This window comes from Pristiophorus japonicus, chromosome 20, assembly GCF_044704955.1.
Source record: "Pristiophorus japonicus isolate sPriJap1 chromosome 20, sPriJap1.hap1, whole genome shotgun sequence".
NCBI classification, from domain to species: domain Eukaryota; kingdom Metazoa; phylum Chordata; class Chondrichthyes; family Pristiophoridae; genus Pristiophorus; species Pristiophorus japonicus.
This window is the reverse complement of record NC_091996.1, coordinates 94743064-94767359: the sequence shown is the minus strand read 5'-3', so window position 1 is coordinate 94767359 and position 24296 is coordinate 94743064. Positions and strand designations below refer to the sequence as shown.

The 24296-nt window shown below is 54.1% G+C and overlaps 1 protein-coding gene across 1 annotated transcript; it reads right to left on the bottom strand.

Moving 5' to 3' along the window:
* Nucleotides 1-206: 206 nt before the first annotated feature.
* Nucleotides 207-20530, bottom strand: LOC139232708 (PHD finger protein 23-like). The gene is made up of 5 exons (XM_070863193.1): nt 20369-20530; nt 18463-18494; nt 15621-15713; nt 12525-13134; nt 207-3468 (listed from the first exon to the last, which is right to left on the bottom strand). The coding sequence occupies exons 1-5, from the start codon at nt 20394-20396 to the stop codon at nt 3260-3262; spliced, it is 972 nt and encodes a 323-aa protein (XP_070719294.1). The 5' UTR covers nt 20397-20530; the 3' UTR covers nt 207-3259.
* Nucleotides 20531-24296: the final 3766 nt, after the last annotated feature.

Here is a 24296-nt window from a genome sequence, read left to right as displayed (position 1 = left end):
CAAGGCTGAGGTCGGTAGATTTTTGGATATTAAGGGAATCGAGGGATCGGGCGGGAAAGTGGAGTTGAGGTCGAAGATCAGCCGTGATCTCATTGAATGGCGGAGCAGGCTCGAGGGGCCGACTCCTGCTCCTAATTCTTATGTTCGATGTTGACCAGTAAATTGCCATCTCGTAGAAGCAAAAACAATACGCACACACTTCACAGTTACAAAAAAAAAACCATAATGCTTTATTTTGACCAAAAATGGTGGATTAATCAGCATTGTCCTCAGACACAGACTCCACCAGTTGTTTTATAGACACTTATTTACACCAGTACTTTGCAACAACAAAAAAAAAAGTGTTTTATAGTTCACGCGTTCCTGAACCACAGGCAGGGCGCGGGCAGAAGCTGGCACCCGACACAGCCCAGGCCCAATCCGCCTTCCCATCCCGGGCACGGCACTAATCCGCACCCAACGTGGACACCTGGAACTACAGGAAGCAAGGGGGCTTCACGGCCGACCCCATCGCTCCCCGCTGCTGGGGCAACAGTAGCCCGCTGGTGGCCGTGCTCGCCACACGTGCGCGCCCCCCCCCCCAGCGCCTCGACCTCGGGGCACACTGGCGTCCAGAGATTGACCAACCCGGGGCGCACTTTCCAGGCGAGACACCCCCCACCCCCTCACTCCCGTGGCACCGTGACCAATCGCGACGCCCCAGGACAAGGGGTTTGAATCACACAGTCAATCCCCCACTTGAGCAGCGCGATTCAACCCGACACAACGGCGTCGTGATCCAAAAACAGGGAGCTGTGGCCCCCTTTAACCCGTAAGCCACACCCCGTTCTCTTCCTCGCTCCCCGACCGAGGAGTTGGGGAGGGGGGGGAAACGGACCCAAAACTCAGAACACTACATTCAGCCATCACAACAGTAATTTAAAAAAAAAGGCAGAATTCACCATATTCCGTCACAGTTCGATACAAAATGTCCCCACTCCCTCCCCCTACGACGAAAGCAGCCCCCGTCACAGAACTGCTGTGTCTACACAGCCGCAGACCCACACCGCTCGGCTATCCAGCTCCTTCTTCTGCATAGGCACACGTTTTTTTAAAAAAAAAGGTATGTACAAGATGTGCATCACGAGGATTTTGACCGTTCTCGTTTCAGATTGCTGGAGCGCGCTCCACAACACGAAGTCCTGAGTAATTGAATTTTTCTTTTCTTTTCTAAAACTGATTTTGATCCATACCCGCTTTTCAGTTTCCGTCCCGTTATCTGGATTCTGTGTCCAAGCTCGGTACAACCCAGGCACTAAACCGGAGCACGCTGGACCCCTCTGCTGGCCAAAGGGCTCACAGGGAAGCACGTTCTACGGAACTGCTGCAAACATTAAACGGGGAGACGAGTCTGCTGTCCCAATTTGGGAGGCTGGGGCCGTGCCACAGACACACTTTGCCCTCCAGCACCTCAGCCGAATGAGGGCTCGAGACGGGGTGCAGACTATCGGATCAGAGCAACCCTGGCCGATCCCCCGCCCCCCCCCCCCGCACTATCTACACTGAAACCCCAACCGGCCCGGTTTTTGTCCTAAGCCGATCGGTGAGCTCAGGAGCGCGGAGGGAATCCCAGCCTGGGAACCGAGCGCCGGTTGGCTCGGTGCCGTATCCTGGTGGCTTGCCGAGCGACACCGGTTTGTGGGCCTTGGTGAAACAGTATGGCGTTTACCCACCACACACCCTGGCAAAATGGATGAGCAGAAAATGGCTAGATTTCCCTCAGCCACGTCACGGAGCTTACATTGTTCCCCGTTTATGCTCTTCGGCAATTCAGTACACATACATCCTCCCTTTCATGTCACGCCTCCCAGACTTTTGGGGGGAGGTGGGGGCCTTTTAAAAATAAAACCAAAGCAAAACATAAAAAGTTGAACAACTTTCTTTTGATCCAACTGCAATCTCCACGTCACGACTCGGGTGGAGATCTTGTGCAGCGTCAACAGGACGTGTCATCGTTCTCGATCAGCGCCGGATCCCGGAGGAATTATCGGACGCGGGACGAGAGTGGAGAGGTCGCCTGTTCCCCCTTTGCGGGTCGGGAGCACATTCCACGATCGCGCCGGGCACTGGGGGGGGGGCACAGAGCCAAGCGGGAGCAGGCCACTGCCCCGTGGAGGAGTGGGGGGGGGGGGGGGGTGGGAGGGATCCCCAAAATGGAGCTTGTAGGGCCTCGCGCTTTCACGATGGGCGCCCGGCCACAATCAGCTTTTACCTCTTGAGCTTCGGATCGCTGCTAACCTAGGACACTCTCCGGGGTCCCGACACTCAAAGCATGCTGCCATCGCTCTACTGAGGGGGGGAGAAACAGTGGGTAAAATTAAAAACACAAGACTCACACCTCAGGGGTATGTGTTGCGCCCGAAGGGGGAGGGAGGAAGGAAGGTCTTGTATCTCTGTTAATGCCTAGGGTCACACCAGTCACTGACCGTGACTGAGGCTCAAGATGGCGCCCTGCCCACGCTCCCCCCCCCCCCCCCCCTCCCCATAGTCACATACTGAAGCAAACTTCCTTTTAAAAACCGGTGTAAAAACAAAAAAAAAAAAGGAAAAAAAAAATACAGGAAATTAATATTTATTCGACAAGCGGCACTCGAGTTGGCCGGCGTGGAGGTTTCAAGCTCCGCCGTGCCCCAGACACCACAGGCCGGGGATTGTCTCCCTCCCCCCCCGCCCCCCCACCCCATCCGAACAGGGACAACCCGCTCAGCCTCCAAACCAGCGGTCCGTAGCTCCGACAAACCCTCACAACGTGATTCCATTCCCCTCGAACGCAGAGGCAGCAGTGAGGATCTTAGTTTGTGGTTTTTTTTTTTTTGCCAGTCACGATGACACCCGAGGGAGGATTCGAGACGGCGCACGTTTGTACGGGACCGCCCGAACACCCCCCTTTCCCCCCCACCCCTCCCTCCCCCCCTCCCCCCAACACGTCAGGCAAGGCCGTGCATCCAGGCCAAGCAGCCCAAATCGGCCTCACCCAGTCTAAAACGGTCGCTTCCAGCCACCCCGCTTCCTGTAAAGAGACCTGATTCTTTACTCGTTCAAACAAAATGTCTCCCTTCTGCCTTTGTGGGGGGGGTTTTTTTTTGTGTGTGTTCCTCCCGAGGTTTCTTGGGCCGAACGTTCCACCTCTCTCTCACTCTCTCTCCCATTCCATGTTGTTTTTGTGTGTTTGTTTTACCTCACGCGAGGGCGAGAGTCACAAGAAACGAGGCCACGCCGTTCAAGGAACCTTCTTCTGGCTCGAGCCCGACCGCCTGGCGTCCTTCCCGTCACGGCACTTCTCACAGAAAAAGACGTCGGGCACGTTGGACTTGCGGATCTTGGCGCAGGACAGATGGATCCAGGTGTTGCACTGGTTGCATTCGATCATCGGCCGTCCCGCGAAGGGCTTCTGGCAGTAACACGTCACCAGGCCCCACGAGTCGTCGTCTGCACAACACACAGCAGAGAGCGGTAAACTTCAGCTTGCAGGCAAAGCTACAACCCTCCCCCCCACCCCCCGACCACGGCTTGGGAGGAAGGCAGTCGTTCAGCCCGTCTCACCCTCCTCGGAATACCGACCCCGCCTGCCCCCGCTCCCCCCACCGGCGGGCCGCAGACCACCTACTCCACCCACAACCTTGGTGCCAGACTTAACCCCGGAATGAACTTCCGACCACCTACCCGCTTCTCAAACCCCCCCCCCCCCTTTTACCAACTTTCAGTCACCTGCCCTTATTTCTCCCAGTGCAGCTCGGTGTCAAATTGTGTGTCCCATAGCGCTCCTGTGAAGCGCCTTCGGACGGTAAAGGGGCTATATAAATACAAGTTGTTGTTGGTTGTGTGGCCAGTGGCGATTACAGAGTTAGGGAGGGGCGAGGGCCATGGGGAGAATTAAAAACAAGGATGATAATTTTGAAAGCGAGGCGTTGCCAGACTGGGAGCCAATGTAGGTCAGCGAGCACAGGGGGCGATGGGTGAGCGGGACTGGGTGTGAGTTAGGACATGGGGGCAGCGAGCACAGGGGGTGATGGGTGAGCGGGACTGGTTGCGAGTTAGGACACGGGGCAGCGAGCACAGGGGATGATGGGTGAGCGGGACTGGGTGCGAGTTAGGACACGGGGCAGCGAGCACAGGGGGCGATGGGTGAGCGGGACTGGGTGAGAGTTAGGACACGGGGCAGTGAGCACAGGGGGCGATGGGTGAGCGGGACTCGGTGCGAGTTAGGACACGGGGCAGCGAGCACAGGGGGCGATGGGTGAGCGGGACTGGTTGCGAGTTAGGACACGGGGCAGCGAGCACAGGGGGCGATGGGTGAGCGGGACTGGGTGAGAGTTAAGACACGGGGCAGCGAGCACAGGGGGCGATGGGTGAGCGGGACTGGGTGCGAGTTAGGACACGGGGCAGTGAGCACAGGGGGCGATGGGTGAGCGGGACTGGGTGCGAGTTAGGACACGGGGCAGCGAGCACAGGGGGTGATGGGTGAGCGGGACTGGGTGCGAGTTAGGACACGGGGCAGTGAGCACAGGGGGCGATGGGTGAGTGGGACTGGGTGAGAGTTAGGACACGGGGCAGTGAGCACAGGGGGTGATGGGTGAGCGGGACTGGGTGAGAGTTAGGACACGGGACAGCGAGCACAGCGGGTGATGGGTGAGCGGGACTGGGTGAGAGTTAGGACACGGGACAGCGAGCACAGGGGGTGATGGGTGAGTGGGACTGGGTGAGAGTTAGGACACGGGGCAGTGAGCACAGGGGGTGATGGGTGAGTGGGACTGGGTGAGAGTTAGGACACGGGGCAGTGAGCACAGGGGGTGATGGGTGAGCGGGACTGGGTGAGAGTTAGGACACGGGACAGCGAGCACAGCGGGTGATGGGTGAGCGGGACTGGGTGAGAGTTAGGACACGGGACAGCGAGCACAGGGGGTGATGGGTGAGTGGGACTGGGTGAGAGTTAGGACACGGGGCAGTGAGCACAGGGGGTGATGGGTGAGTGGGACTGGGTGAGAGTTAGGACACAGCAGAGTTTTGGATCACCTCTAGGGGGAGGTCACCCAGGAGTGGGTTGGAATAGTGGAGTCTGGAGGTAACAAAGGCACGGTGGGGGGATTCACAGATGGGCTGAGGCAGGGGCAGAGACGGGCGATGTTACGGAGGTGGTCACAGGCAGTTTTTGCGGCGGAGAGGATCCGTGGTTGGAAGCTCAGCTCAGAGTCAGACAGGACGCCGAGATTGCAAACATTCTGGTTCAGCCCGAGACAGTGGACAGATGGAATCGGCAGCGTTCGTGGTATTTAACTGGAGGCAACTGCGGCTCGTCCAGGTGTCACACAAGTACTCCCTCAGTACTGCCCCTCCGACAGTGCAGCGTTCCCTCAGTACTGCCCCTCCGACAGTGCAGCGTTCCCTCAGTACTGCCCCTGCGACAGTGCGGCACTCCCTCAGTACTGCCCCTCCGACAGTGCAGCACTCCCTCAGTACAGTCCCTCCGACAGTGCGGCACTCCCTCAGTACTGCCCCTCCGACAGTGCGGCGCTCCCTCAGTACTGCCCCTCCGACAGTGCGGCGCTCCCTCAGTACTGCCCCTCTGACAGTGCGGCACTCCCTCAGTACAGTCCCTCCGACAGTGTGGCACTCCCTCAGTACTGCCCCTCTGACAGTGCGGCGCTCCCTCAGTACTGCCCCTCTGACAGTGCGGCGCTCCCTCAGTACAGTCCCTCCGACAGTGCAGCGCTCCCTCAGTACTGCCCCTCTGACAGTGCGGCGCTCCCTCAGTACAGTCCCTCCGACAGTGTGGCACTCCCTCAGTACTGCCCCTCTGACAGTGCGGCGCTCCCTCAGTACTGCCCCTCTGACAGTCCATCGCTCCCTCAGTACTGCCCCTCCGACAGTGCGGCGCTCCCTCAGTACTGCCCCTCCAACAGTGCAGTGCTCCCTCAGTACTGCCCCTCCGACAGTGCGGCACTCCCTCAGTACTGTCCCTCCGACAGTGCGGCACTCCCTCAGTACTGCCCCTCCGACAGTGCGGCACTCCCTCAGTACTGCCCCTCCGACAGTGCGGCACTCCCTCAGTACTGCCCCTCCGACAGTGCGGCACTCCCTCAGTACTGCCCCTCCGACAGTGCGGCACTCCCTCAGTACTGCCCCTCCGACAGTGCGGCACTCCCTCAGTACCGCCCCTCCGACAGTGCAGCACTCCCTCAGTACTGTCCCTCCGACAGTGCGGCACTCCCTCAGTACAGTCCCTCCGACAGTGCGGCGCTCCCTCAGTACTGCCCCTCCGACAGTGCAGCACTCCCTCAGTACTGCCCCTCCGACAGTGCAGCACTCCCTCAGTACTGTCCCTCCGACAGTGCGGCACTCCCTCAGTACAGTCCCTCCGACAGTGCGGCGCTCCCTCAGTACTGTCCCTCCGACAGTGCGGCGCTCCCTCAGTACTGCCCCTCCGACAGTGCGGCGCTCCCTCAGTACTGCCCCTCCGACAGTGCGGCGCTCCCTCAATACTGCCCCTCCGACAGTGCGGCGCTCCCTCAATACTGCCCCTCCGACAGTGCAGCGCTCCCTCAGTACTGCCCCTCCGACAGTGCAGCGCACCCTCAGTACTGCCCCTCTGACAGTGCGGCGCTCCCTCAGTACTGCCCCTCCGACAGTGCAGCGCTCCCTCAATACTGCCCCTCCGATAGTGCAGCGCTCCCTCAATACTGCCCCTCCGACAGTGCAGCGCACCCTCAGTACTGCCCCTCCGACAGTGCAGCGCTCCCTCAATACTGCCCCTCCGACAGTGCAGCGCACCCTCAGTACTGCCCCTCTGACAGTGCGTCGCTCCCTCAATACTGCCCCTCCGACAGTGCAGCGCACCCTCAGTACTGCCCCTCCGACAGTGCAGCGCTCCCTCAGTCGTGCACCTCCGACAGTGCGGCGCTCCCTCAGTCTCAGGATAAGGGGTCGGCCATTTAGGACTGAGATGAGGAGGAATTTCTTCTCTCAGAGGATTCCTAATGAAAGCAGCATCTGTCGGGGTCATCAAATGAGGAAGGGATGAGGCTCAGCCAGCAAAGAGCTGCAAACATTCTGCCCCAAAGAGAATGGATAAGGATCCAGCATCTAACTCACTGCTTGACTCACTACCTTCAGGAAAGGCTGCAAAAGGTTGTAATTGTCTCCGTATTTAAGGAGGGATATACTTGTATTGGAGGCAGTTCAGAGAAGGTTCACGAGGTTGATTCTGGAGATGAAGAGGTTGTCTTATGAGGAAAGGTTGAGCAGGTTGGGCCTCTACTCATTAGAGAATGAGGTGTGATCTTATTGAAACGTGTAAGATTCTGAGGGGGCTTGACAGGGTAGATGCAGAGAGGATGTTTCCCCTCGTGGGGGAAGACTAGAACTAGGGGGCATAGTCTCAGAATAAGGGGTTGCCCATTTAAAATGGAGATGAGGAGAAATTTCTTCTCTCAGAGGGTGGTGAATCTGTGGAATTCTCTGCCCCAGAGAGCTGTGGAGGCTGGGACATTGAGTATATTTAAGGCGGAGATAGACAGATTTTTGAACGATAAGGGAGTGAAGGGTTATGGGGAGCGGGCGGGGAAGTGGAGCTGAGCCCATGATCGGAAGAGCCGTGATCTTATTAAATGATGGAGCAGGCTCGAGGGGCCGAATGGCCGACTCCTGCTCCTGTTCCTTATGTTCTTGTGTAACAAAACAAGCCCCAGTACATTGGCCAACGCGCCGGGGGCACGATTCTGCTGTGCTGATGTATCGAGACAGCTGAGGGGAGGCGAAAAGATGGACATTGGCGGTGGGGGGGGTGGGACGGTGGGGGAGACAGAGGAAGAAATGAAATAGCAGAGTCGGGAAGGGCAACAAAGCTCAAAGAGAAGGGTTTTTAAGAGACTATTCAAGCAAGGAAAGAGACAGCGACCAGGAAGCGTGTCCAAGCAGCAGAGAGTACAATCAGGGACAGACGACTGCAGACGAGAGGGATTTGGAGGTGAAAAGGTGATGAGTGATCCTTTGTGCCTTCTCACGTATAACCTGTGGGTACGCACGCTATCAACAGACTTCTCAACTGCTCACACCCAGGCAACACAGACGCAGGACACCACCTAGTGCTCTCCTGGGAGAACTGACAGCTTGCCCCTCTGCTCTCAGCGCTCGGAGAAATGGCCTGGCTTTGGCTGAAAGAATGTCAGAAACCTGCAGGATCAGGTCCTCTTGTGGCCAACTACAGCAAGGAGCACAGAGTACAGCTCAGTTGGGTTTAGATTTAACCCGTGGGTCAGTGGGTAGCACTTCCGCCTCGGAGTCAGTGGGTTCCAGTCCATTCCCAGAGACTCCAGCAGAAAAATCTGAGGGAGCTCCGCACTGTCGGAGGGGCAGTACTGAGGGAGCGCTGCACCATCGGAGGGGCAGTACTGAGGGAGCGCCGCACCGTCGGAGGGGCAGTACTGAGGGAGCGCTGCACCGTCGGAGGGGCAGTACTGAGGGAGCGCCGCACTGTCGGAGGGGTGGTACTGAGGGAGCGCCGCACTGCGCTGTCGGAGGGGCAGTGCTGAGGGAGCGCCGCACTGTCGGAGGGGCTGTACTGAGGGAGCGCTGCACTGTCGGAGGGGCATTACTAAGGGAGCTCTGCACTGTCGGAGGGGCAGTACTGAGAGAGCGCTGCACTGTCGGAGGGGTAGTACTGAGGGAGCGCCGCACTGTCGGAGGGGCAGTACTGAGAGAGCGCTGCACTGTCGGAGGGGTAGTACTGAGGGAGCGCCGCACTGTCGGTGAACATACGTACAACTAGAAATTATACAAATCCATTGAAGTTGGGGCCTCTACAGCTAAAGAATGAATTTGTATTTACTGTAGTGTTTCACGTCCTTTGGATATCGCAAAGCACTTCACAGCCAGTGAATCGCTTTTCAAGTGTGGTCACCGTCCTTTTGCAGGCAAACGTGACCACCAATCTACGCACAGCAAGATCCCACAAATAACATAAGGTGAGTGGCCAGATAATGTGTTTTGGGATTGAGGTATAAATATTGGCCCGGGACACCGGGAGAATGGGCTACGACTCCTTCGGAATCTTTTACGTCCGCTGTACAAGCGAGACAAGGACCCCCCCCACCCCAGGCTTCCGATCTCAGCTGAAAGGCCCACACTGAGTGTCAGCCTACATTAAGCGCTCAAGTCTCTGGAGCGGAGCTTGAAAATCGCAGCCTTCAGGCCCAAAAGCCAACACTGGAGCGAGCAGACAGAGGTGGCTTCTACAGTCAAACAGATTCACGGCGCGGAAGGCGGCCATTCGGCCCATCGTGTCCGTGCCGGCCGACAAAGAGCTACCCAGCCTAATCCCACTTTCCAGCTCTCGGTCCGTAGCCCTGTAGGTTACGGCACTTCAGGTGCACATCCAAGTACTTTTTAAATGCGGTGAGGGTTTCTGCCTCTACCACCCTTTCAGGCAGTGAGTTCCGCCCCAGACCCCCACCACCCTCTGGGTGAAATAAAGCTCTCCTCATCTACCCTCTAATCCTACCAACTACTTTAAATCTATGGCCCCTGGATATTGACCCCTCTGCCAAGGGAAACAGGTCCTTCCTGTCCACTCTATCCAGGCCACTCATCGTTTTATATACCTCAATCAGCTCTCCCCAGAGCCACCAACAGCCTCTCCAATCTTTCCTCACAGCTGAAATTCTCCACTCCTGGCAACACAAGATAGTCACCAAGAAATGCAAAATGGGAATTCAGAGTAAACATCTTTACCCAGGGAGCGGTGAGGATGTGGAACTCGCTGCCACAGGGAGGGGTTGAGGCGAATAGTATCGATGCATTTACGGGGAGGCTGGATAAATATGGGGGAGAAAGGAATAGAGGGTTATGCTGATCGATTTAGATGAGGAAAGACGGGAGGAGGCTCGAGTGGAGCATAAAAGCCAGCACGGACTGGTTGGGCCCAATGGCCTGTTTGTGCCGTATATCAACCTGTATTTATATAGCGCCTTTAACGTAGTGAAATGTCCCGAGGTGCTTCACAGGAGTATTATGCGATAAAAATTTGACATCGAGCCGCACAAGAAGAAATTAGGACAGGTTGGTCAAAGAGATAGGTTCTGAAGGAGGAGAGAGGTGTAGAGAGGCGGAGAGGTTTAGGGAGGGAGTTCCAGAGCTTGGGGCCCAGGCAACAGAAGGCACGGCCACCGATGGTGGAGTGATTATAATCAGGGATGTTCAGGAGGGCAGAATTAGAGGAGCGCAGATATCTCAGGGGGTTGTAGGGCTGGAGGAGATTACAGAGATAGGGAGGGGCGAGGGCCATGGAGGGATTTGTAAACAAGGATGAGAATCCAATGCAAAACATTGTTGTAAATACCCTCTAAAAGGCATCAAGGGGTATGGGGAGAAAGCGGGAATATGGTGTTGAAATCGAAAATCAGCCAAGATCATACTGCATGGCGATGCAGACTCGAAGGGCCGAATGGCCTACTACTGCTCCTATTTTCTATGTTTCTAACTCTCTGCCATCCACTGAATTAGAAACATAGAAAATAGGTGCAGGAGTAGGCCATTCGGCCCTTCGAGCCTGCACCGCCATTCAATAAGATCATGGCTGATCACTCACCTCAGTACCCCATTCCTGCTTTCTCTCCATACCCCTTGATCCCTTTAGCCGTAAGGGACATATCTAACTCCCTCTTGAATATATCCAATGAACTGGCATCAACAACTCTCTGCAGCAGGGAATTCCACAGGTTAACAACTCTCTGAGTGAAGAAGTTTCTCCTCATCTCAATCCTAAATGGCTTACCCCTTATCCTTCGACTGTGACCCCTGGTTCTGGACTTCCCCAACATTGGGAACATTCTACCCGCATCTAACCTGTCCAGTCCCGTCAGAATTTTATATGTTTCTATGCGATCCCCTCTCATCCTTCTAAATCCCAGTGAATACAGGCCCAGTCGATCCAGTCTTTTTTCATATGTCAGTCCTGCCATCCCGGGAATCAGTCTGGTGAACCTTCGCTGCACTCCCTCAATAGCAAGAACGTCCTTCCTCAGATTAGGGGACCAAAACTGAACACAATATTCCAGGTGAGGCCTCACTTACTGCACTGTACAACTGCAGTAAGACCTCCCTGCTCCTATACTCAAATCCTCTAGCTATGAAGGCCAACATGCCATTTGCCTTCTTCACCGCCTGCTGTACCTGCATGCCAACTTTCAAAGACTGATGTACCATGATACCCAGGTCTCATTGCACCTCCCCTTTTCCTAATCTGCCACCATTCAGATAATACTCTGCCTTCGTGTTTTTGCCCCCAAAGCGGATAACCTCACTATTATCCACATTATACTGCATCTGCCATGCATTTGCCCACTCACCTAACCTGTCCAAGTCACCCTGCAGCCTCTTAGCGTCCTGCTCACAGCTCACACCGCCACTCAGCTTAGTGTCATCTGCAAACTTTGATATATTACACTCAATTCCTTCATCTAAATCATTAATGTATATTGTAAATAGCTGGGGTCCCAGCACTGAGCCCTGCAGCACCCCATTAGTCACTGCCTGCCATTCTGAAAAGGACCCGTTTATCCCGACTCTGCTTCCTGTCTGCCAACTAGTTCTCTATCCACGTCAGTACATTACCCCCAATACCATGTGCTTTAATTTCACACCAATCTCTTGTGTGGGACTTTGTCAAAAGCCTTTTGAAAGTCCAAATACACTACATCCACTGGTTCTCCCTTGTCCACTCTACTAGTTACATCCTCAAAAAATTCCAGAAGATTTGTCAAGCATGATTTCCCCTTCATAAATCCATGCTGACTTGGACCGATCCTGTCACTGCTTTCCAAATGCGCTGCTATTTCATCTTCAATAATTGATTACAACATTTTCCCCACTACTGATGTCAGGTTAACCGGTCTATAAGTCCGTTTTCTCTCTCCCTCCTTTTTAAAAAGCGGTGTTACATTAGCTACCCTCCAGTCCATAGGAACTGATCCAGAGTCGATAGACTGTTGGAAAATGATCACCAATGCATCCACTATTTCTAGGGCCACTTCCTTAAGTACTCTGGGATGCAGACTATCAGGCCCCGGGAATTTATCGGCCTTCAATCCCATCAATTTCCCTAACACAATTTCCCCCCCAATAAGGCTATCCTTCAGTTCCTGCTTCTCACTAGACCCTCAGTCCCCTAGTATTTCCAGAAGGTTATTTGTGTCTTCCTTTGTGAAGAGAGAACCAAAGTACTTGTTCAATTGGTCTGCCATTTCTTTGTTCCCCATTATAAATTCACCTGATTCTGACTGCAAGGGACCTACGTTTGTCTTCACTAATCTTTTTTTCTTCACATATCTATAGAAGCTTTTGCAGTCAGTTTTTATGTTCCCGGCAAGCTTCCTCTCATACTCTATTTTCAGTCAGATACCCGAGAAGTACAGCATCCAATCCACCAAATTCCATTATTTTTTTTGCTGCGACCTGGGAAAAGGAGGTGGGAATATTGTGGCCAGACTCACCCGACTCCACCATGATGTCCTCGTCCATGATCCTCGTCTCGCCTTCGCTGGAGCTGCTCTCGCCATCGTGGCTGTTGGCCACGCTCAGGCACTCTTTGATCTCCATCTGATAGTCCTGGGGGTGGGAGGGGTCGGGGCCGGGCCGCAGGGGCTCCGCGAGGAGGCCGGCCTTCACCCCCTCCTCGTCCGAGTCCGTCTCGCTCAGCGAGCTCTTGACCTTCTTCTCGGCCCGCTCCTTCTTCAGCTTGCGCTTCTTGCTGCGCTTGATGCGGGCGAAGCCGGATTTCTCGCCGCCCGCCGCCGGCCCTCCCTCCGCCCGCTGCTTCTCCACCTCCGGGCTCCAGCGCTTCACCTTCTTCTCCTTCTTCCTCTCGGGGGCGGGGGCGGGGGGCGGCGGGTACAGGGAGTCCTTCAGCTTGAGCCGGTCCAGCAAGACGCCACCGTTGGGCTTGAGCCGGTGGAAGCCATTGCGCTTGGAGGACTTGGCGCTCTTCACGAAGCTCTGGATGGTGTCGAAGTCGACCGACTGGGTGGAGTCCCAGCTGTCGCTGTCCGCCACGCTCTCCGCCCGGATCGGAGAGTTCGAGCGCGACGGCGTCCAATCGCATTCCTGCAGTTTGACAAAAAAAAAAAGGGGGGGGGGAGGAGGAGTCACACCGAGAGAACAGCTCACGGAATCTACATAAAAATTAGGAGCAGGCCATACGGCCCCTCGAGCCTGCTCCGCCATTTAATACGACCATGGCTGATCCGATCATGGACTCAGCTCCACTTCCCCGCCCGCTCCCCTTATTCCCTTATCGGTTAAGAAACTGTCTATCTCTGTCTTAAATATATTCAATGTCCCGGCTTCCACAGCTCTCTGAGGCAGCGAATTCCACACATTTACAACCCTCAGAGAAGAAATTCCTCATCTCAGTTTTAAGATCTAAGATCATGCCCTCTAGTTCTAGTCTCCCCCATCAGTGGAAACATCCTCTCTGCATCCACCTTGTCAAGCCCCCTCATAATCTTATACCTTTCGATAACATCACCTCTCATTCTTCTGAATTCCAATGAGTAGAGGCACAACCTCCTCAACCCCTCCTCATAAGTCAACCTCCTCGTCTCTGGAATATGGTGGGGGGGGGGGGGGTTTGTATGTTTGTCCCTCCTCACCTGCAGTATTTACACCCCACAAGTCGGCCATTTGGCCCCTTGAGCCTGCTCCGCCATTTAATAAGACCATGTCTGAATTTCTACAGCAGCTCCACCTTCCCGCCCGATCCCTGGATTCCCTCAGTGCCCAAAAACCAATCGATCCAAGTCTTGAAATTTAAAAAAAAAATATGTGGATGTCGCTGGCAAGGCCGGCATTTATTGCCCACCCCTAATTGCGAAGGTGCTGGTGAGCCGCTTTCTTGACAACTGATACGCCATTTCAGAGGGCCAGTTAAGAGCCATAGAAAATAGGAGCAGTAGTAGGCCATTTGGCCCTTCGAGTCTGCACCACCAATATGATCATGGCTGATCCTCTATCTCAACACCATGCTCCTGCTTTTTCCCCCCAATACCCCTTGATGCCTTTTGTGTCTAGAAATCTATCTATCTCCCTCTTAAATATATTCAGTGACTTGGCCCCCACAGCCTCCTGTGGTAGAGAATTCCACAGGTTCACCACCCTCTGAGTGAAAACATTTCTCCTCATCTCGCTCCTAAATTTCCTACCCCGTATCCTGAGACTGTGACCCCTTGTTCTAGACTTCCCAGCCCCGGGGAAACATCCTCCCCACATCCAGTCTGTCCAATCCTGTCAGAATTTTATACCTTTCAATGAGACTCCCTCTCATTCTTCTAAACTCTAGTGAATACAGGCCCAGTCGACCCAATCTCTCCTCATACGACAGTCCTGCCATTCCAGGAATCAGTCTGGTGAACCTTCGCTGCACTCCCTCTCTATGGCAAGTATATTCTTTCTTAGGTAAGGAGACCAAAACTGCACAGTCAACCACATTGCTGTGGGTCTGGAGTCACATATCGGCCAGACCGGGTAAGGATGGCAGATTTCCTTCCCTAAAGGACATTAGTGAACCAGATGGGTTTTTACGATAATCTGGTCGTTAACAACGTCACCATTATTTATCCCTCAACCCACGCCCTGCAAGTGATCCAGGCTTACATTATACTCAGTCTGCCGAATTTTTGCCCACTTTGCAGATTGCTGGGAAGTCTTGCTACAGCTGTACAGGGTATTGGTGAGGCCACACCTGGAATACTGTGTGCAGTTTTGGTTTCCTTATTTACGAAAGGATACACTTGCTTTGGAGGCAGTTCAGAGAAGGTTCACTCGGTTGATTCCGGAGATGAGGGGGTTGACTTATGAGGAAAGGTTGAGGAGGTTGGGCCTCTACTCATTGGAATTCAGAAGAATGAGAGGTGATCTTATCGAGACATACAAGATTATGAGGGGGCTTAACAAGGTGGATGTAGAGAGGATGTTTCCACTGATGGGGGAGACTAGAACTAGGGGGCATGATCTTAGAATAAGGGGCCGCCCGTTTAAAACTGAGATGAGGATGAATTTCTTCTCTGAGGGTTGTAAATGTGTGGAATTCGCTGCCTCAGAGAGCTGTGGAAGCTGGGACATTGAATAAATTTAAGACCGAGAGAGACAGTTTCTTAACAGATAAGGGAATGAGGGGTTATGGGGAACGGGCAGGGAAGTGGAGCTGAGTCCATGATCGGATCAGCCATGATCGTATTAAATGGCGGAGCAGGCTCGAGGGGCCGAATGGCCGACTCCTGCTCCTATTTCTTATTCTTTGCATCCTCCTCACAACTTGCTTTCCCTTAGCCTTTTTTATTATTTTTTTGTACCTGCCCACCGATTTCTCGATTATGGACCCCGGAAACCCCCTCCTCCTCTCACCATTTGGAAAATACACTGATCTGTCTTTCTTGCTTAGGTCAAAAGTGGCTGGTTTCACACCAAACTCCCTCTGCCACAGTTTAGCCCACTCACTTAAATCGAAAGCCTTCAAAATAAGTCCACTGACAACACAGGTACGACAGAGAACAACCAGACCAGGTACTTTGGACAGGAAACAAGTGTCTCACCTCTTTGGAGGGTGGAATGTAGCCAGTGTAAGCCAGGACAAAGTTGCAGAACTGATTGAAATCCTCCACCGTGCGTTTACGTTTCTCAGTTGGCTGCAGAGAGACGAGAGAGAGGGTTAACATAGAAACATAGAAAATAGGTGCAGGAGTAGGCCATTCGGCCCTTCGAGCCTGCACCACCATTCAATGAGTTCATGGCTGAACACGCAACTTCAGTACCCCATTCCTGCTTTCTCGCCATACCCCTTGATCTCCCTAGTAGTAAGGACTTCATCTAACTCCTTTTTGAATATATTTAGTGAATTAGCCTCAACAACTTTCTGTGGTAGAGAATTCCACAGGTTCACCACTCTCTGGGTGAAGAAGTTTCTCCTCATCTCGGTCCTAAATGGCTTACCCCTTATCCTTAGACTGTGACCCCTGGTTCTGGACTTCCCCAACATTGGGAACATTCTTCCCGCATCTAACCTGTCTAAACCCGTCAGAATTTTAAACGTTTCCATGAGGTCCCCTCTCATTCTTCTGAACTCCAGTGAATACAAGCCCAGTTGATCCAGTCTTTCTTGATAGGTTAGTCCCACCATCCCGGGAATCAGTCTGGTGAATCTTCGCTGCACTCCCTCAATAGCAAGAATGTCCTTCCTCAAGTTAGGAGACCAAAACTGTACACAATACTCCAGGTGTGGCCTCACCAAGGCCCTGTACAACTGTAGCAACACCTTCCTGCCCCTGTACTCAAATCCCCTCGCTATGAAGGCCAACATGCCATTTGCTTTCTTAACCGCCTGCTGTACCTGCATGCCAACCTTCAATGACTGATGTACCATGACACCCAGGTCTCGTTGCACTTTCCAATGTTGATCTTTCCAAGTCGCCTCTTGGTTTGCGTCACCGCGCAATACTTACCTATTCTAACCTATCTTTCCAAGTCGCCGCTTGGTTTGCGTCATCGCGCAATTTCCCTATCTCTATCCCTATTCTAAGTTTGAAAGGTATTCACCAGATTGTCCTGGATCTCGTTCAGACACTACCTGAGAACCAGCGAGTGGCTAAACTTTCCTGAGACTTTTGAAACTGGGGGAAACTGGAGCAGTATTGGAATCATACTCACTCCAGTGGCCACTTTCCCCTCGTCTCGTCCAAGGCTAGTCTGGCTCTTAATTCGCAAGTTTTCGGCAGTCGTCCGTTGAGATCCCACTTCTGACACCAAATGTTAGAAGGGAACAAGAACCGGCAATACTTAAACTTACTGTAGTTTTGGTTTCCATATTTACGAAAGGATATACTTGCTTTGGAGGCCGTTCAGAGAAGGTTCACTCGGTTGATTCCGGAGATGAGGGGGTTGACTTATGAGGAAAGGCTGAGTAGGTTGGGCCTCTACTCATTGGAATTCAGAAGAATAAGAGGTGATCTTATCGAAACATATAAGATTATGAGGGGGCTTGACAAGGTGGATGGAGAGAGGATGTTTCCACTGATGGGGGAGACTAGAACTAGGGGGCATGATCTTAGAATAAGGGGCCTCCCATTTAAAACTGAGATAAGGAGAAATTTCTTCTCTCAGAGGGTTGTAAATCTGTGGAATTCGCTGCCTCAGAGAGCTGTGGAAGCCGGGACATTGAATAAATTTAAGACAGAAATAGACAGTTCCTTAAACAATAAGGGGTTATGGGGAGCGGGCGGTGAAGTGGAGCTGAGTCCATAATCAGATCAGCCATGATCGTATTAAATGGCGGAGCAGGCTCGAGGGGCCGAATGGCCGACTCCTGCTCCTAATTCTTATGTTCTTATGTTAAATATTCAACAGGCCCGTGAGTACACCACTCAGGACTGTCACACAAACACAAAACCGAGGCCAGAGATTGCTTCATTACGGGCAGCCATTACTCCCAAACCCAAATGCACAGTCTTAAAAGTTCGCCAAAATAGCAAACTTCATCCCAGGAGTCGGGCTGATTCTGGCAAACTTCCCAGCTCCCAGAATGATACCCGAACTCCAAGAGTTAAATTACGAGAGATTACACAAACTGGGGTTGTATTCCCTGGAGTGCAGAAGGTTAAGGGGCGATTTGACCGAAGTTTTCAACATATTAAGGGGAACAGATAGGGTAGATAGAGGGAGACTATTCCCAGGAGTGAAATGGGAGGGGCAGTGCCGAGGGAGCGCCGCACTGTTGGAGGTGCTGTCTTTCGGTTGAGATGATAAACCGAGGCCCCGTCTGCTCTCTCAGGTGGACGTAAAAGATCCCAGGGCACTATTTCAAAGAAGAGCAGGGGAGTTCTCCCCGGTGTCCTGGGGCCAATATTTATCCCTCAATCAACATCACGAAAATAGATAATCTGGTCATTATCACATTGCTGTTTGTGGGAGCTTGCTGTGCGCAAATTGGCTGCCCGCATTTGCTACACTGGAATAGTGACTACACTCCAATAATACTTCATTGGCTGTAAAGCACTTTGGGACGTCCAACGGTCGTGAAAGGTGCTATATAAATACAAGTCTTTTTCTTTTTTTAAATCTGAGAATGATAAGACTTTTGTTACCCGAAGGTATGATGGAATATGGGGTCGAGGTACAGATCAGACATGATCTCACTGAATGGCGCATCAGGCTCGAGGGGCTGAATGGCCCCGGCTTGAACACGTCGACCCCCCCCTCTCCTCGCCCCAGAACCACCGTGACACTTGTTTTGACTGCTCACTCGTTGCATCCTGTGCTTGCGGTGTGGGATTTCAGGACTGGGGAGGTGAGGCGAGTTAGGCAGCCTTTTAAATGACTAGCCAAACAGCAGGCGACAAGGGCAGAACAACGACCGTGTTACCAAGTACACGCACAGCTCACCTGAGAACCGGTTCCGGGAGTCTGCAGTGGATCTGGAAGAGAGAGAACCTGGTTAGAGTATCGGACGGATGCACCTGCGTCCTGGCACAAAAATCCAATCATCGATACTGGCTCCCCTTACACACCAACCTCACCAGGTCTAACCACCCACCCAGCCCTCACACCCACCCAGCCCCCACAACCCCTCCCACCTACCCAGCCCCCACACCCCCTCTAACCACCCACCCAGCCCCCACACCCCCTCTAACCACCCACCCAGCCCCCACACCCCCTCTAACCACCCACCCAGCTCCCACACCCCCTCTAACCACCCACCCAGCCCCCACACCCCCTCTAACCACCCACCCAGCCCCCACACCCCCTCTAACCACCCACCCAGACCCCTCACCCCCACTAACCACCCACCCAGCTCCCACACCCCCTCTAACCACCCACCCAGCTCCCACACCCCCTCTAACCACCCACCCAGCCCCCACACCCACTCTAACCACCCACCCAGCCCTCACACCCCCTCTAACCACCCACCCAGACCCCACACCCACCCAGACCCCTCACCCCCACTAACCACCCACCCAGCCCCCACACCCCCTCTAACCACCCACCCAGCCCCCACAAACCACCCACCCAGCCCTCACACCTCCTCTAACCACCCACCCAGCCCCCACACCCACACTAACCACCCACCCAGCCCTCACACCTCCTCTAACCACCCACCCAGCCCCCACACCCACCCAGCCCTCACACCCCCTCTAACCACCCACCCAGACCCCTCACCCCCACTAACCACCCACACCCCCTCTAACCACCCACCCAGACCCCTCACCCCCACTAATCACCCACCCAGACCCCACACCCACCCAGCCCCCACACCCCCTCTAACCACCCACCCAGCCCTCACACCTCCTCTAACCACCCACCCAGACCCCACACCCACCCAGCCCCCACACCCCCTCTAACCACCCACCCAGCCCCCACACCCCCTCTAACCACCCACCCAGACCCCTCACCCCCACTAACCACCCACCCAGCCCCCACACCCCCTCCCACCCAGCCCCCACACCCCCTCTAACCACCCACCCACCCAGCCCCTACACCCCCTCTAACCACCCACCCAGACCCCACACCCACCCAGCCCCCACATCCCCTCCCACCCACCCAGCCCCCACACCCCCTCCCACCCACCCACCCAGCCCTCACACCCCCTCTAACCACCCACCCAGCCCCCATAACACGGCCTGCTTCCTCCCTGCCACCCCATGGCCTAGTCTTCACCCCACTCCTTCTCTCCATCTTCCCCCCTCTCTCGCCCCTTCTCTTTTCTCTCCTTTTCCCCGATTTCTAGTCCCTCCTTCTCTCCCCTCCCCCCCATTTCTCTCCCTTCCTCCATCCCTCCCCCTCACACACACCCCCCTCACCCCTTTTTCTTCCCGCTCCCTCCCTCATCCTGACCTCACCACTTATCTCTCGACCCACCTTCCTCTTTTCTCCCACCTAACACTCTCCTCCTTCCTTCTTTCTCTCTTCCCGCTCCTTCCCCTCGTTTTCTCTCCCCCCTCCTCTTTCTCTCTCGCCTCCTTCCATCCCCTCCTCACTCCCTGCCCCCACTCACTCTATTCCCTTCCCTCTCTTTCATGCTCACTCACTCCCGCACCCGCCGCTTCTCTCCTCCCCTCACTCCTTCCCTCTGCCTCCTCACTCCCTCCTTTTCCTTCACCATTCCCTCTCTCCCTTCCCTCTCTCAACCTCCTTCTAGCTCTCCCCCTCCCCTCTCTCTCTCTCTCTCTCTCTCTCCCTTTTCCCGCTTTCTCTCCCTCCCCTCACCCTTCGGGCCTACAGCCACGGTGTCTCCCTCCCTCGCTCCCCGGGCCGGCCCCCGCCCCGGGGACCCTCACACCCTCCCCCTCACCTTCCGCCGCCTCCGCCATTTTCAGCATCTTCCGCCGCCGCCGCCGCTCGGGGGGAGGGGGGAGAGAAAACAAACAAACGACCAGCCGGCGGGGCCTGGCGCTGCCTCAGGCCCGGCGCTCGGGCTCGCTCTGCGGCTCGGGGCCGCGCACGCTCTCGCTCCCTCCCCTTCCCGGGGCCGCGCACGCTTTCACGCTCTCACTCTCTCTCTCCCCCCGGCACGCACGCTGTCGGCGCCGCGCACGCTCTCGGGGCACGCACGCTGTCGGCGCCGCGCACGCTCCCTCTCCCTCCCGCTCGCTCTCTCTCGGGTCCCCGCACGCGGCCCGCCCCAGCCCCGCCCCCTTCACGTCACAGCCCAGGCTGGACTCCTCCACACGCGACACGCAAGAGGGGAGGGGGGGAGGGGGGAGGAAACCTCTTCAGCTTTTGTAATAAATAACCCTTAACCGCGCTTCCCTCCCTCTAATCCTCATTTATCTGTGTTTGCCAACGAAATCTGAAGTGAATCAGACGGCACACGCTGCGAGATATCCTTCCTTTGCTTCTATTGGTTCCGCCCCACACATGCACCCCCCCCCCCCCGCCATCCTGTGAGGGAGGCCCGCGCCTGTCAATCAGGCGGCAGGCCCCGCCCCCAGCTGCCCAGGCGCGCCAAAGACTGCGCCTGCGTGCCGTGCGTCGGCGCCTGACGTCACCCGGCGGTTGGCGGAGCGGAGAAGAAGGGCGGTCGGCGCGGCCGCCATCTTGGTAATGGGAGCTGGGCGCCAGCGCTCCACTGGGAGCATCTACACGGCAAAGCGAGCCAAAGGTGGGCAGAGGAAACGTTACAAGGGACCACCCTCAAAGCCTCCCTGATAAAGTGCAACATCCCCCACCGACACCTGGGAGTCCCGGGCCAAAGACCAGTCAGCCCTAAGTGGAGGAAGTGCATCCGGGAGGGCGCTGAGCACCTCGAGTCTCATCGCCGAGAGCATGCAGAAACCAAGCGCAGGCAGCGGAAGGAGCGTGCGGCAAACCAGTCCCACCCTCCCCTTCCCTCAACCACTGTCTGTCCCACCTGTGACAGGGACTGTGGCTCTCGTATTGGACTGTTCAGCCACTTGAGGACTCACGTTTAGAGTGGAAGCAAGTCTTCCTCGATCCCGAGGGACTGCCTATGATGATGATGATGATGTCGTCTGGAGAAAGATTGCAAAGTGCTGCTGTACAGCGGGACCTGGGGGTCCTTGTGCATGAAACACAAAAGGATAGTATGCAGGTACAGCAAGTGATCAGGAAGGCCAATGGAATCTTGGCCTTTATTGCAAAGGGGATGGAGTATAAAAGCAGGGAAGTCTTGCTACAGTTGTACAGGGTATTGGTGAGGCCACACCTGGAGTACTGCGTGCAGTTTTGGTCTCCGTATTTACGAAAGGCTATACTTGCTTTGGAGTCAGTTCAGAGAAGGTTCACTCGGTTGATTCCGGGGATGAGGGGGTTGACTTATGAGGAAAGGTTGAGGAGGTTGGGCCTCTACTCATTGGAATTCAGAAGAATGAGAGGTGATCTTATCGAAACGTATAAGATTATGAGGGGGCTTGACAAGGTGGATGCAGAGAGGATGTTCCCACTGATGGGGGAGATTAGAACTAGAGGGCATGGTCTTAGAATAAGGGGTCGCCCAAAACTGAGATGAGGAGAAATTTCTTCTCTCAGAGGGTCGTAAATCTGTGGAATTCGCTGCCTCAGAGAGCTGTGGAAGCTGGGACATTGAATACATTTAAGACAGAGATAGACAGTTTCTTGAATGATAAGGGGTTATGGGGAGCGGGGGGAAGGCCTTTTGGAATACAATTCTGAAGGTAGGTTGGATAAGGGACCAAATGTAATATATCCAAGTTTGTTGAGGATACAAAGCTAGGTGGAGATGTAAGTTATAAGGAGGATGCAAAGAGGCTTCGAGGGCATATCGACAGGCTACGGCGTGGCAAATGGAATATAAGAACATAAGAATTCGGAGCAGGAGTCGGCCATTCAGCCCCTCGAGCCTGCTCCGCCATTCAATGAGATCACGGCTGATCATCGACCTCAACTCCACTTTCCCGCCCGATCCCCATATCCCTTGATTCCCCTAGACTCCAAAAATCTATCTATCGCAGCCTTGAATATATTCAGAGTCTCAGCACCCACAGCCCCCTGGGGCAGAGAATTCCCAAGATTCACCACCTTCTGAGTGAGGAAATTCCTCCTCATCTCAGTCCGAAATAGAAACATAGAAAATAGTTGCAGGAGGAGGCCATTCGGCCCTTCTAGCCTGCACCGCCATTCAATGAGTTCATGGCTGAACATGCAACTTCAGTACCCCATTCCTGCTTTCTCACCATACCCCTTGATCCCCCTAGTAGTAAGGACTTCATCTAACTCCTTTTTGAATATATTTAGTGAATTGGCCTCAACAACTTTCTGTGGTACAAAATTCCACAGGTTCACCACTCTCTGGGTGAAGAAGTCTCTCCTCATCTCGGTCCTAAATGGCTTATCCTTTATCCTTAGACTGTGACCCCTGCTCCGGACTTCCCCAACATTGGGAACATTCTTCCCGCATCTAACCTGTCTAACCCCATCAGAATTTTAAACGTTTCTATGAGGTCCCCTCTCATTCTTCTGAACTCCAGTGAATACAAGCCCAGTTGATCCAGTCTTTCTTGATATGTCAGTCCCGCCATCCCGGAAATCAGTCTGGTGAACCTTCGCTGCACTCCCTCAATAGCAAGAATGTCCTTCCTCAGGTTAGGAGACCAAAACTGTACACAATACTCCAAGTGTGGCCTCACCAAGGCCCTGTACAACTGTAGCAACACCTCCCTGCCCCTGTACTCAAATCCCCTCGCTATGAAGGCCAACATGCCATTTGCTTTCTTAACCGCCTGCTGTACCTGCATGCCAACCTTCAATGACTGATGTACCATGACACCCAGGTCTCTTTGCACCTCCCCTTTTCCTAATCTGTCACCATTCAGATAATAGTCTGTCTCTCTGCTTTTACCACCAAAGTGCATAACCTCACATTTATCCACATTATACTTCATCTGCCATGCATTTGTCCACTCACCTAACCTATCCAAGTCGCTCTGCAGCCTCATAGCATCCTCCTCGCAGCTCACACTGCCACCCAACTTAGTGTCATCCGCAAATTTGGAGATACTACATTTAATCCCCTCGTCTAAATCATTAATGTTCAGTGTAAACAGCTGGGGCCCCAGCACAGAACCTTGCGGTACCCCACTAGTCACCGCCTGCCATTCTGAAAAGTACCCATTTACTCCTACTCTTTGCTTCCTGTCTGACAACCAGTTCTCAATCCATGTCAGCACACTACCCCCAATCCCATGTGCTTTAACTTTGCACATTAATCTCTTGTGTGGGACCTTGTCGAAAGCCTTCTGGAAGTCCAAATATACCACAGCAACTGGTTCTCCCTTGTCCACTCTACTGGAAACATCCTCAAAAAATTCCAGAAGATTTGTCAAGCATGATTTCCCTTTCACAAATCCATGCTGACTTGGACCTATCATATCACCTCTTTCCAAATGCAATGCTATGACATCCTTAATAATTGATTCCATCATTTTACCCACTACTGAGGTCAGGCTAACCGGTCTATAATTCCCTGTTATCTCTCTCCCTCCTTTTTTAAAAAGTGGGGTTACATTGGGTACCCTCCACTCGATAGGAACTGATCCAGAGTCAATGGAATGTTGGAAAATGAGTGTCAATGCATCCACTATTTCCAAGGCCACCTCCTTAAGTACTCTGGGATGCAGTCCATCAGGCCCTGGGGATTTATCGGCCTTCAATCCCATCAATTTCCCCAACACAATTTCCCGACTAATAAGGATTTCCCTCAGTTCCTCCTCCTTACTAGATCCTCCGACCCCTTTTATATC